Raw genomic sequence first — 14,566 nt, forward strand, 5'->3', positions numbered from 1 at the left:
AGGCTCACAATATCTCTCATTATCCAAGGCTCCCAAAACTTGCCATACTTATCCTTCATCCTTACAGGAATGTGCCGGTCCTGCATCCCTATCAACTTACACTTGAAAGCCTCTCAGATGCCAGATTTGCCCTTAAACATCTGCCCTGAATCTAAATTCTTCAGTTCCTGCCTAATATTGTTGTAATTAGCCTTCCTCCAGTTTAGCACCTTAACTTGAGGACTGTAAATATAGACTTATAAAGGAGAGCGAGCATGGATTTGCTGAGGGGAAATCGTGTTTGACTAATTCGATTGAGTTTTTTTGATGAGGTAACAGAAAACATGAACTTCAAAGTTCAAAGAAAACATGAACTACAAGAACATGAACTTCAAAAGGTATTTGATAAAGTATCATAGACCAAACTTGCTAGCAAAGTTGAAGCCTGTAGAATGCAAAATTGACTAAAAAAATAGAAAATTAGCTAAAGGATAGAAAGTAGATTGGTTGTCTTTTTGGACTAGAGGAGGATATTGAGTAGTGTTTCCCTAGGTTCAATTTTAGGACCACAGCAATTGTTGAGATATATTCATGACTTGGGCTTGGAGGTACAAAGCACAATTTCAGATGTGCAAATGACACCAAATTTAGAAATGTGTGAGATGATGCATTTTGGTAGGAGAAATAAGGAGAGACAATGGAATTATAAATAGAACCTAAATGGAACAACTTTAAACACCAAGATAAACGCAAAATACTGTGGATGTTAGAATCTGAAACAAAACAGAAAAAATGCTGGAAAATCTCAGCAGGTCTGACAGCATTTGTGGAGAGAGTTTTGAGTCAAGATGACTCCATCAGAGTTGAGAGGAAAGAGAGTGGAAAGAGAGTCAGCAGACTTCCTGTTGAAGGTGAAATTCTGGATTATATAAATAGAGGCATAGAATACAAAAGCCAGGAGGTTATGCTCAACCAATATAAAACAAGTTCAGCCACAACTGGAGGATGCGTTAAAACTTGTGCACCACATTTGAGGAAGCAAGTACTTTGGACAATGTACAGAAAAAATTAATTAGAAGAGTCCAGAGTTGCGGGATTACTGTTACGTTAGTTGATGAAGTGGTGAAGCTGGAGGTTGTTGTCCTTAGCGCAAAGAAGGCTAAGGCTAAGATTTGATAAATGTGTTTCGGATCATGAAGGATTCAGATGCAAAAATTAAGAGAAACTGTTTCTGACGTTTTAAGGGTTGGTAACTGGAGGGCCCAGATATAAGGTGAATGCCATAAAAACTGGAGGTGACATGAAAAAATCGTCCTGGTCAGGATTTGGAATGCACTACCTGGCAGGGTAGTGGAAATAAATTCAATAGTAGCTTTCTATAGGGAATTAGATAAATATTTGAAAGAGAAAAGAAGAGGATTAGGACCAACTGAATTGCTCTTCAAAAGAGTCAGTGAAGACTCATTGAGCTCCTTTGCACTGCAGTATTTTATAATTTTATTATGTAGGAGCTTGAACTTTCTGTATTTCAACAGAGAGTTAGTTTAGGTGCATTCACCACGTGAATCTGGGCAAAAGTATGACAATGGACCTTTTGTTGTACTGACCACTGTTCTTCTGCCATCTTAAATTCATTATTAAATTTGTTCCAGTTCTGTTTTTACACTTTTACTTTCACTTCAGGGATGTTGCATTTATTTTGTCAAGGTTAAGGATGCAGAATTAAATAGTGGATATTGGGGTTTTTTTTGTTCATGGGAACTGGATGTCACTGGTCAGGCCAACATTTGTTGTCCAACCCTGATTGCCTCTTGAACTGAGTGCCTTGCTAAACCATTTTAGAAATCAATTAAAAGCCAGCCACGTTACTGTGGATCTGGAGTGACATGTAGGCCATACCTGGTAAAGACAGCAGAGTTCCTTCCCTGAAGGACGTTAGTGAACTGAAAGTATTTTACAGCAATTGCAGATAGTTGTCGTGGTCCTGAGATTCGTTATATATTCCAAAGTGATGCTCTTTTGGAGAGTGAATGCAGATGTGATGGACCAAGTGGCTTCCTGCACTGTAAGGATTCTATATAATTTGTTAATAACTACATGGAATGATTGAGGCCTCAACACAGATCCATGCTAGACACCACTGGTCACATACAACCAATTTTAGAACATGCCTACTATTCCAATTCTCTGTCTTCTGCCACTCTACTTTTCTGAGTCAATATATAATCTGCCTTCAATTCCTGGCGCTTCAGCTGCAGCTAATGATTTCTTATGGGGGCCTTTATCAAAGACCTTCAGAAGGTCCATATAAATAACATCCGTAGACTTTTCCTCTGTATTGCTTTGGTCACCTGTTCAAAATAAAACTGTATCATATTTTTTAAACATAAGCTACCTTTCACAAGATCCATACTAGCTGTTTCTGATTAGCTGAAAGCCTTCAAGGTGCCTGACCACCTATAAATAAAACATAGAAGTTAGGAGCAGAAGGTGGCCATCTGGCCTTTTGCGCCTGTTCTGCCATTCATCATGATCATGGCTGATTGTCCAACTCAATAGTCTAATCCTGTCTCTTCCCCATAACCTTCGATCCCATTCACCCCATGTGCTATATCTAGCTGCCTCTTGAATACTGTCGATGTTTCGGCATCAACTACTCCCTGTGGTAAAGAATTCCACCGGCACACCACTCTTTGGGTGGAATTCATCTATAAATTACAGACATCAGCAACTTGATGACAGCAGATCATCTTGTTTTTTCTTTGTTACCTTTCTGAAATAGCTAACTGGTGTATAATTTTAATGTTTTCCTCTGTTGCCTCTTTGAAATAGTAGGGTCACATGCACAATTTTCCAATTTAAAAGAATAGTTTCCAAATCGAGACAATTTTGGAAGATTGTAGTTGGGGCATCGACAGTGTTTTCGCTGACTTCCTTTAAAATGTGAACAGACTCCTTGGATTTATCACTCTTTAGTGCCATTAATTCCTTCATTAATATTACTTTGTTTACTTTAATTTTGATGAGTCCCTATCCCTGATGCAATATTAGTTTCCTTGTGAAATCTGGCATATTGGCATCTTCCTGTACAGTTATTGCTGCAAAGTAATTATTCAGTGGGTAGGATTTCCTGATCCTGCCCATCCCGAGACTGGAATTTCCCACCCAAGGTCAACAGACCTTTCAATGATCTGTCAATTTTTTCATCCCACCCGTGACGATTTCCACAGTGGGCAGGAATGGAAAATCTACACTAATGTATCTGCTATTATTTCTATTGACAACATCATATAATTTTCAAGGAGCCTCCATTGCTCCTGACCATCCTCTTTTTCCAAATACAATTATAAAAATATTTTGTTGACTTTGATATCCCTTGCAGGTTACTTTTCATTACTCCTGTGTTGTAACTCTTATTTGTTTTGTCAGTTTGGCAAGTAAAACTTTTGCCCCTTAGAGATATAAAAACCAAATCACATTGAATTATTTTTTCAACAATCTAACACTGATCTTGTGTCATTTTACTTTGCATTGTTTTCAATGAACAGCCTCTGTCACATCCCATTGCAGGAAGCCTTGTCAAAAACTAGAACCCTCATAGCTATTTTGCATTTTTTCCTTTCAAACATTATGTTGAATTTGACCATATTACTGAGTTTCATAATAAGCCTGCACTGATTCAGAATTCTGCTTAGTTTACAATTATCATGAGTTTAATGAAATTGAACTTGAGTATCACAGACAAAAATGAAACATCTTTACTTTATGTTGGTCCAGCAGTTCCCCTTTAATGCAGGCATAAAAATAAAAACTTAGGGCTCTGTAATATCTCAATTACATAAAGAATTTTTTTTCAAGGCAACAAGTTTGGGAAAGGAACTAACGTATGCAATTATATATACATGTATTTTGTAATTGGTTCTGTTTTGATGCTGATTGGCAATTATGAAAATCTAAAGTCTTCAATCATTCAGAAAGTGCATAGTGAACAGACACATTCCAGAAAGATCAGCATTTATATAGTGCCTTTCACAACTTCAGGACGTCCCAAATACGATATAGTCAGTGAGGTACTTTGGGAGTGTGGTCACTGTGTGCACTTCCTACATTACAAATCAAGTTGCATGCAGCTATTACAAACAGCAATTTAGAATAGAAAAATAGAATACCTCCAATGCAGAAGGAGGCCATTTGGCCCATCGAGTCAGCACCGACTCTCCGACACAGCATCTTATCCAGGCCCTATCCCCATGACCCCACATAATTACCCCATACATCTTTGGACAATTTAGCATTGTCATTCCACCTAATCTGCACATCTTTGGACTGTGGGAGGAAACCGGAGCATCCAGAGGAAACCCATGAGGATACGGGGAGAATGTGCAAACTCCAGACAGATGGTTACTCAAGGCTTGAATTGAACCTCGGTCCCTAGTGCCAAAAGGTTAACCACTGTGCCACCCCAATATGTCTGCTATTTCCTTATTTTTTATTGACAACATCATCATTATAGTTTTCAAAGAGCCTACATTGCTCCTGATTATCCTCTTGATAATGACCATTTATTTATATTTAAGATGATGCTGATCATGGTGTAAATGTTGGCCAGGACACTGGGGATAATGCTCTCGCTCAGTCAAGATAAGAACAGTCTGGGTATACCACCCAACAAAGGCACATCCAGTCCGATCAAAGAACTCCTCTTTCAAATCTGGGAAATTATGCCAAAATTGGAGAACTGTCTCAGACTAGTTAGCAACAGCTTGACTTAGCAATAGCCTGTCACAGAATCATACCTTCTAGTCAATGTCCTAGATTACTGCATCACTATTCCTGGGGATGTCATATCCCAGTAGCGGGATAGACTCACCAGAGGTGACAGCACAATGGTATACATTTGGAAAGGATTCTGGACCCTCAGAAGTTTTATGACATGAAGCCAAACATAGGCAAAGAACTCTCCTGCTGATTACCGTCTACCTCCCACCCTCAGGTGAAGAATCAGTACCATCAGTGACCATGTGGGTCACACTTGGAAGAAGCACTGAGGGTAGCAAGAACACTGTATAGTAGCCCTGAGGACTTCACTGTTCATCTCCAGGAGTGCCTCATTAGCATGACTACAGATTGAGTTGGCTGAGTTCTGGATGATAGAGTTGCCATCGTAGTCCCCTGGCAGCTGGACTTAAGAAATAGAAGCCAGAGGAGACCATTATGTCCCTCAAGCCTGCTCTGCCATTCAATAAAATTATTGCTAATCTGACTTAACTCCACTTTCCTCCTAGATCTCATAACACTCGACTCCTTTGTATATCAAAAATCTGTCCAACTCAGCCTTGGATATATTCAATGACCCTGTCTCCACTGCTGTCTGGGGATCATCGGAGAAAAAGTTCTGCTCTTCTCCACTTTAAATGGAAGCCCCTTATTTTTAAATTGTGCCTCTGGTTCTAGATTCCCTCACATGGGAAAGTATTGTTTTGGCATGTACCTTATCAAGTCCCTCAAATCTTTTATGTTTCAAGATCCCCCCTCGTTATTCTAAACCCTAAAGAGTATAGGCTGCATCTTTCAACCTTTCCTCGTAAACTAATCCCTTCATCCCTGGAATCAGCCAAGTGAGCCGCCTTTAAATTGCTTGTAATGTAATTATGTTCGTCCTTAAGTGAGGAGACCAATACTACGTCCAGTACTTTAGATGCATTCTAATACACTGAGCAGTTTGTAGCAAGACCTCCTACTTTTATATGTCATCCCCATTGCAATAAAAGCCAATATTCAATTTGCCTTCTTAATTACTTTCTCTATATGCATGCTGAAGTTTTGTGATTCATAAACAAGGACACTCATATCCCTTTTAACTGCAGTATTCTGCAATCCCCCTTTAAATAATATTCTGCTTTTCTATTCTTCCTGCCAGCATTATACTCCATCTGTCAAACGTTTTGCTCACTCACTTAGACTAACTAGGTCTCTTTGCAGACTCTTTGTATCCTCCCCACAAATTGCTTGCCTGCCTATCTTTGTATCATCAGCAAATTTGGCTACAAAACAGCCGGTCCCATCATCCAAGCCATTACTATAGATCATAAATAATTGAGGTCCCACCACTGATCCATGAAGCACTCCACCGGTTTGAAAGTTATCCTCTTATCCTGACTCAGTTTTGTCTTAATTAGCCAATCCTCTGCCTGTGCTAATATATTGCCCCAACAGTATGAATTTGTTCTTTTTATGTGGCATCTTATAAAATACCTTTTGGAAATCCAATCTACTGGTTCTTCTTTATCTAACCTGCTTGTTACATCCTCAGGAAGATCTAATAAATTTTCAAACACAATTTCCCTTTGGTGGTGGGAAAGCCAACCTGACTACACCCTCACCAATATATCTGTCATAGATGTAACTGTCCTGAACATACTAGTAGGAATGACCAAAGCACCATTCTTTTGGAGGTGAAGTCCTGTCTTCACACTGAGAAGACATCCACCATGTGGATGTGCTACAATGTGCTAAATGGAATAGATTCTGAAAAGAGTTAGCAGCTCAAATCTAGACATCCATGAGATGCTGTGGCCAGCATCAGCAGCAGAATTGTATTCGATCACAATCAGTAAATTTGTGACTTAGCATATACATTACTGTATCATTAACATCAAGCCAAGGGACCAACCTAGGTTATAGAGCAACTGTAAATAAGCATGCCAGGAGCAGCAACTGGTATACTGAAAAATGAGGTGCCAACCTGCTCCAACATAGGCCTATGAGCACTAAACAACCCACAATCAAATCAAAACTCTGCTTTCCAATGTGTGCCGGACAATTAAACAATTAAGTAAAAGAAGAATTTCCACAAACATCCCCATCCTCAATGAGGGGAACACAGTATGCAAGTGCAAAAGGCAAGGCAGAAACAGTTACAATTATCTTCAGTCAGAGGTGCCAAGTAGATGATTATTCTTGGCCTCATCTAATAATCTAGACTTCAGCTAATTCAATTCACTCCACATGATATCAGGAAATGGCTGAAGATAGTGGATACAGCAAATGTTATGGGCCTGACAATATCTAGCTGTGGCATTGAGGATTTGTGCTCCAGAACTAGCCACGTTCTTAGCTGTTAAAATACAGTTGAAACACTGCAACAAAGTGGAAAGTTGTCAGTATGGCTAGTCCACAAAAAGCAGGGCAAATTCCATCTGGCCAGTTTGCTTTCCATCAGCCTGCGCTCAATCATCAGCAAATGGCTGGGAGTCCATTCAGTGACACTTGCGTAGCAATGACCTGCTCATCACTTCTTATTTTGGATTCCACCAGGACCACTGAGCTCCAGACTTCATTAGTCCAAACGTGAAGAACTGAATTCGAGATGTGAGGTGAGAGATACTGCCTTTCAGATCAAGGCATAAAATTTGACAATGACATTCAACAGCATTATCTATGCTGAGTAATCCACCATCAACGTCATGTGGTGGCTATTGATCAGAAACTTATAATGAACTTACCAAATAAATACCTTAGCTGCAAGAGCAAGTCAGAAGTTGGGAATTCTCTGGCAAGTAACTCATCGCCTAACTCTCCGGAGCCTTTTCACCAACTACAAAGCATGTGACAGAATACTGTCCGCTTGTTTGGATAAATGCAGCAGCAAAAACACTTAACTTGATACCATCCAGGCTTGATTAACACCCCATGCACCACCATGGGTGGCATGATGGCACAATGGTTAGTCTCTCAGCGCCAGGGTCCCAGGTTTGATTCCCAGCTTGGGTCACTGTGTGGAGATTGCACATCTGCCCGTGTCTGCGTAGGTTTCCTCTGGGTGCTCCGGTTTCTTCCCACAGTCTGAAAGACATACTGGTTAGGTGCATTGACCTGAACAGGCACCGGAATGTGGCGACTGAGGGAATTTCACAGTAACTTCATTGCGGTGTTAACATAAGCCTTACTTGTGACTAATAAATAAACTTTACTTTAAACTTTCAGTCCCTTCACTGCTGAGACTGGGCCGCTGTGACTTTAGTGGACAAGGGCACTGCAACAACTGATTTCATCAACAACACCTTGCAAACCCTTGACTTCTAGCATCTATGAGAATAAAGGCAGCAGGCTCGTACAAGTACTGCCACATGCAGATTTCCCTTCAAGTTGCACATTATTCTGCATTGGAACTATATCACCATTTGTCATTGTCACTGGGTAAAAAATCCAGGAACTCACTTCCTAACATCACTGTGGATGTAACTTTGCCAGACAAACTGAAGCAGTTCAAGAAAGTGGCTCACTACCACTTCTCAAGGGTATTTGGGGATGAACAATAAATTAATCTTGCCAGTGGTGCCCACATCCCATGAATGAATAAAAACTATTTACTTATGGAAGAACAGTTTAGTGTATGGATCACCCTTTTATTTTCTTTCTGGGAAATGATTAATGAAATATATAAATACTTGCTCATTTTTAAATCAATGTTTAATAGCTCAAACCAAAAATACAGTTCTCCCTTATTAAGGAATAAACTAAGATGCATTGGAGACATAGTATCATTCAAGTAGCTTAGAATAATTAATAGATAAGATATTCTTTTGGATAAAACTACTATTACTGAACATTTGATAAGTCCCTGGGCCAGATGGATGTATCCTAGGATTCTTTGAGAGGCAAGGGATCAGATTGCAGAGCCTTTGGCTTTGATCTTTGGGTCCTCAGTGTCCACGGGGACAGTGCCAAAGAACTGGAGAGTGGCGAATGTTGTTCCTCTGTTCAAGAAAGGAAATAGGAATGACCCTGGTAATTATAGGCCGGTTAGTCTTTCTTTGGTGGTCAGTAAGTTAATGGAAAAGGTCCTGAGGGATAGGATTTATGACCATTTGGAAAGATGCAGCTTAATCTGGGATAGTCAGCACGGATTGGTGAAGCGTAAGTCATGCCTCTCAAATTTGATTGAATTCTTTGAGGAGCTAACTAAGTGTGTAGATGAAGGTAGAGCAGTTGATGTCATATACATGAATTTTAGTAAGGCGTTTGATAAGGTTCCCCATAGTAGGCTCATGAAGAAAGTAAGGAGGTGTGGGATAGAGGGATATTTGGCCAATTGGATAAGTAAGTGGCTATCTCATAGAAGACAGAGAAAGGAAAATTTTCGGACTGGAGACCAATTAGCAGCGGTGTACCACAGGGATCAGTGCTGGGTCCTCTGTTAGTTGTACCAATGACTTGGAGGAGGGGGCTGAAGGGTGGGTCAGTAAATTTGCTGAAGACACCAAAATTGGTGGAGTAGTGGATGAGATGAAGGGCTATTGTAGGCTGCAAAGAGACATTGATAAGATGCAGAGCTGGGCCAAAAAGTGGCAGATGGAGCTTAACCCTGCTAAGGGCGAGGTGATTCATTTTGGTAGGACAAATTTGAATGCAGATTACAGGGACGATGGCAGGGTTCTGAGGAATGTGGAGGAACAGAAATCTTGGGGTTCATATCCACAGATCTCTGAAGGTTGCCACTCAAGTGGATAGAGCTGTGAAGAAGGCCTATAGTGTGTTAGCGTTTATTAACAGAGGGTTTGAGTTTAAGAGCCGTGGGGTTATGCTGCAACTGTACAGGACCTTGGTGAGACCGCATTTGGAATATTGTGTGCAGTTCTGGTCACCTTGTTATAAGAAGGATGTGGAAGTATTGGAGAGAGTGCAGAGGAGATTTACCAGGATACTGCCTGGTTTGGAGGGTAGGTCTTATGAGGAAAGACTGAGGGAACTAGGACTTTTCTCTTTAGAGCGGAGGAGGTTGAGAGGTGATTTAATAGAGGTTTATAAGATGATGAGGGGGATAGATAGAGTGGACGTTCAGAGACAGTTTCCTTGGGTGGATGTAGCTGTTGCTAGGGGGCATAACTATAAGGTTCATGATTGGAGATTTCGGAGGGATGTCTGAGGTAAGATTCCTTGCTCAGAGTGTTTGGAGACTGCTATGATAGTGGAGTTGGATACTTTAGGAACTTTCAAGTGGTTATTGGATAGGCACATGGAGCACACCAGAATGATGGGGAATGGGATAGCTCGATCTTGCTTTTGGACAAAGCTTGGCACGACATCAAGGGCTGAAGAGCCTGTACTGTTCTATGTTCTATTTATCTCAAGTTTTTGTGAATACTGTTCAAAGCGCAGCAGTTAACACTTAAAAGTGTATGAAGACATGAGAATCTAAAGATTGGGAGGCAAGAGGATAGGAAAAAAACATCATATTAATTTCACTAAAATGGATTTCTTCAATTGTCCTTTTGGGAAAAACGCATCCTATTTCCACCTTTGAAATAAATTCCTTATTGAATGACCCTGAAGATTGCATTATTTACTTTATTCTACATATGGCCACACCAGTTGAAAATATTGCAGATTGTATATTTGATGTAAATTCTCTTCTTTCTGCCCATTACTTTTTTTGCAATTTCTCTGTATGATACACCTTTTTGTAACCAAGGGCATAGGTAGTTTCTCAGTTCAGTTTAGTTAGAACAATGCTAATTTATTACAAGTTGTTAAAATTTGTGCAATGCCTGTGTGATAGACATTTTTAGGAGGAATAATTTCCACTTGATTTCTCCAGAATGAACACATTATTGTGGAACAAGAACTGAGAATGCTTGAAAAACTCAGCAGGTCTGCCAGGTCAGGTCCTCTTTCTGTTCGCCACAACCAGCCCCCACCACAACTAATTTCACAGAGACTAAGATCTTATAAATTGAGAATGAAATTTATGATCTGTTTTTGTCACTGTGTAGCCAACTCAAGGTTTTGGTCAATAAATATTCATTGAGAATTATGCTAAATTCATGACATTGCTTCATTTTGCTGAGCAGAAAGCAGCTTTTTATTTAGAGTTGATTTTCACAAGTATTACTGACCAGAGGAAATAATCATCTGTAGCATGCCGCACAGCCTGTTTTAACCCTTATACGGTGGACAAATAACTATGAGTAGACATCTTGTTAGTACAACCAATATTTATTTAAACCCACACAATCAATAATCACCCACCCAACCAACAATAAGTTATCTTACAGGAAAATACTAAAGTTCAAGTCCAATGCGAGACCTTGACTTTGTGTGACTGGCAAGTACCCAAGCAGTTATTGACCTTTATCTGTGTGCTGGTCTTGGTAGTCGTCTGCGTAGTCTGGTTCTTTGGTCTGGTCTGGCACTCTGATTCTGGTTTTCCTTCCTTCTCGGGTGTGGTGGCTCTCCTCGTGCTGGCGCTGTTCACCATTGTTGTAGCTTGTTCATGGGGTCAGAAAGAGAGAGAGATTCCTGGTTGCGCAGCACCCTTCATGCCCCGTTTGGTTTCACGCCCCTTTTTGGCCATTGCCAATCAGTCGATCAGGACTTGATCACCCTGATTGATAAGAGGCCAATCAGGTGCTCCCACACCGATCTCTGGGCGTGACCTCCAGCCATGTCTATAGGTGCTGGAGGCACAGGTCACATACTTCCCTCCTAAATAAGGGTTCGCAGTGCCCTTATGTCAGGTACACAACCCAGTGTGACCAGAAAGTGTGAAACAAGCCAGTGTGATTATAAAGTCGCTTTCATCCTGGAGATGACCCATATCCTGTTTATTCACTCGTCAAGGTTGCAGCCTGTTTGTCTCTGTCTTTAAACTGCAGCCTGTCGGTTTAGTTTCTTGCCCAGATGTCCCAGAGTGCTTTACAAAATGTCATTTTAGATGGCCCATTTGGCTACACATTAATACAATCACTATATATAATGACCTGAGAAAGTCTTCTCCAGTTTCACATAAGCCAGTAATTAGCTATCTTTTTAACAAACTATAGTCACACCACAAAAACCTTGAATGAGGAACAGAAAATTCTAGAAATACTCCGCCAGGGGCAGCACGGCGGCGCAGTAGTTAACATTGCTGCCTCACAGCACCAGAGACCTAGGTTCGATTCCCGGCTTGGGTCACTATCCGAGTGGAGTTTGCACCTTTTCCCCATGTCTGTGTGGGTTTCCTCTGGGCGCTCCAGTTTCCTCCCACAGTTTGAAAGACATGTTGGTTAGGTGCATTGCTTCAGACAGGCACTGGAATGTGGCAAATAGGGGAATTTCACAGTAACTTCATTGCAGTGTTAATGAAAGTCTTACTTGTGACTAATAAATAAACTTTAAACATAGAAACAGAGCTAACGTTTCAGGTCAATAACCTTTCATCAGGACTTCAAAAGCCTTAAATTGCTTTCTCGTAAAAGGGCAGAATGCACTGAATTTTATTAATGTTTTGACAAAAGTTTCTTCATGACATGTTGTAACAAAATATATTTGCTATAGATTTTTGTGGAGGTTGTTCTATAATTAATACTTTGTTAAAAATCAGCTAGATAAAATTATGCAAGTCCTTTGAATAGAAAGGAGCTGAGTCTGTGAACAATTCCAAACAGTTACTTATTTCTACCAAAGTAAGAAACTCCCTGTGCAATATTTCTAATAGGTTACTGTTAAACATTTAAAATAATTTGTACTATGATGTGTGTTACATTATTAATAGAATTGAACTTTGCATTCATTGCTTAATGATTGAAATTGCAATTTTGATGAATATTATTTTAGTTTTAAGAATTGTCCTTTGTTTTCCTTTTAAGATTGCTTTAAGTGCATTGCTTGATCCTGACTAACACACTTGTCTTTTTGTAAAAGGTGATGAACTGACAAAGGTAGAAGATGAAGATGAGCAGGGCTGGTGTAAGGGGCGACTGGAGAATGGACAAGTTGGCTTGTATCCTGCCAATTATGTTGAAGTAATCCCGTGATGCAGAATGAAACAAAGAAAATGCTACAGCAGTTTCACATTTAAATATACAGTTACATCAACTTAAATAAAAATGACAAAAATGAAAATGGTGAATTGGTGTAGAGAATGTACATATTCATTACATTGAGCATTATGATTACTTCTGGTAATGCTTTGCTTTGATGAGATGAATCTACTATTCATTGGAGTGAAAAATGTGCATTTTAGCAGGTTCCTGTATTGTATTTTGAAGTTCTTAGCTGAAGCTTCACCGTTTTAAATATTATCTACGGCCCATAGCTATGGCAGCTTCAGTTGCATTGACAAAAGGATTGTAAAAATTGATTTAATAACTTGCCTTGTGTGACTGCTGAATACTAATTTTAAATGTTTATCCTTGACCTATTTCACTCTTTGTATATTATTTAAGTAATACCCCTGATATCTTTTCATTTTAAAAACAAATGACATATTTGTTGTTACCAGATTTTTACTTTATTTTTAAAGGTGGGTCTCGCAATATTTATCCATTGATTAGCTTTATAGAATTCAGCTCTCTTGCAGGTCCTGCTCAGTAGAAATCTCTTTTATATGCATGAGATAATATGATGTATGAAAGTATGAGGTCATGCTGTGCTTTAATTTCTTCCCCAAGTGCACATCCATTCAATCACTTATCCCTCACCCTTATGCAAGAACATGTGCTGCTTTAATGTGAAGGCAAAACCTCATACAGCCAACTGCATATAATTAGCATGTCAGGGAAACACTGGGATATGTATTTAGTTACATACTACAATGTTGCCTATTTCTTCAAAGCTCAATTTCAGCCTTAAGTGCAGCCTTAAGATTCAAACACTCTGTTTCCTAAAATTTGTTGATTTTAATATGATTCCAGAAAGTAGGTTTCCATGTATTTTGGACATGCTGTAATATTCAGAATGGGGTTAGGTTTGGAGACAAACTGCCTGTAAATGGTGAACATTTGAAGAGAATACACATCAATGTTCCATTTATTTCATTTGCTAGTACGACCTTCAGCAAGTTCCTCAATTGAAGAGCTTTTGAAAGATTTGAAGATCCACACTAAATTTACTGTTGGAATTATTTAAAGAAAAAACTACATAGGCATTTGTACATATAAAATTTCAACTTGAATGAAGATAATTGGAAAAGAGAATGCTTTCAATTGCATTGCTTATTCAATCTAAGGACTGTTTAAAAACGTGAATAAGATAAATTTTGTTGATACTTTGTTCTATCAATGTCATAAAATATTCTGATTCAAATTATTATGTAATATATATATAATATATGGAGAGGGGACATAAGAGTGGGTTGTAATCACTCTAAGCATGGGTGAATTGTACGCCAATTAAATCAACAAATAAGTTTTTTTGGTAATTTTTTGTTCTGTAAAACCTTCCAATCAATCTTCACTGAAAATTAAACTAGAAGTTATACGTAGTAACAGTGATGTCGACTTGTGATTTTAAAATGCAAAGCTGGACAATCCCCAATGTTGGAAGTGGATGGAGGAACTGTGTTAATGCCAGGTAAGTAGATAACTTTATTGGAATAAAGTAGACTACAATCATAATAAACTGGAATCATTCAGAAATGGTTGGTAACTTGAGCATGTCATTTTTTTTATTCTTTACCTAATTAAGACTGTACAAAATGCTGAAAAGTATCTTAGAAATGATTGTGAACTCAGCTATACTTTCCCTTTTTTTAAACATAGCAACACGTTTACAGCAATGTTCTCTTTAGCAACAGTTCAGTAATATTTTAATACTGAATATA

General features: G+C 39.1%; 1 protein-coding gene across 10 annotated transcripts in view; it reads left to right on the top strand.

Moving 5' to 3' along the window:
* LOC145344105 (protein kinase C and casein kinase substrate in neurons protein 2-like) overlaps positions 1-14,231 on the top strand; it is a 100,026-nt gene extending 85,795 nt beyond the window's left edge. For 5 of the 10 annotated variants that reach the window (XM_080190945.1, XM_080190951.1, XM_080190952.1 and 2 more), the window contains one exon: positions 12,667-14,231. In XM_080190945.1, coding sequence (XP_080047071.1) covers positions 12,667-12,779 — 113 coding nt within the window. In that variant the 3' untranslated portion in view covers positions 12,780-14,231. Of the gene's footprint in view, positions 1-4,972; positions 4,992-7,296; positions 7,356-7,965; positions 8,012-12,666 lie in introns of those variants that run through there. The other 5 variants (XM_080190949.1, XM_080190943.1, XM_080190948.1 and 2 more) reach the window with 4 other exon arrangements.
* The last annotated feature ends 335 nt before the right edge of the window (positions 14,232-14,566 follow it).

This window comes from Carcharhinus amblyrhynchos, chromosome 6 (genome assembly GCF_965287045.1).
Source record: "Carcharhinus amblyrhynchos chromosome 6, sCarAmb.v2.hapA, whole genome shotgun sequence".
Classification (NCBI taxonomy): Eukaryota; Metazoa; Chordata; class Chondrichthyes; order Carcharhiniformes; family Carcharhinidae; genus Carcharhinus; species Carcharhinus amblyrhynchos.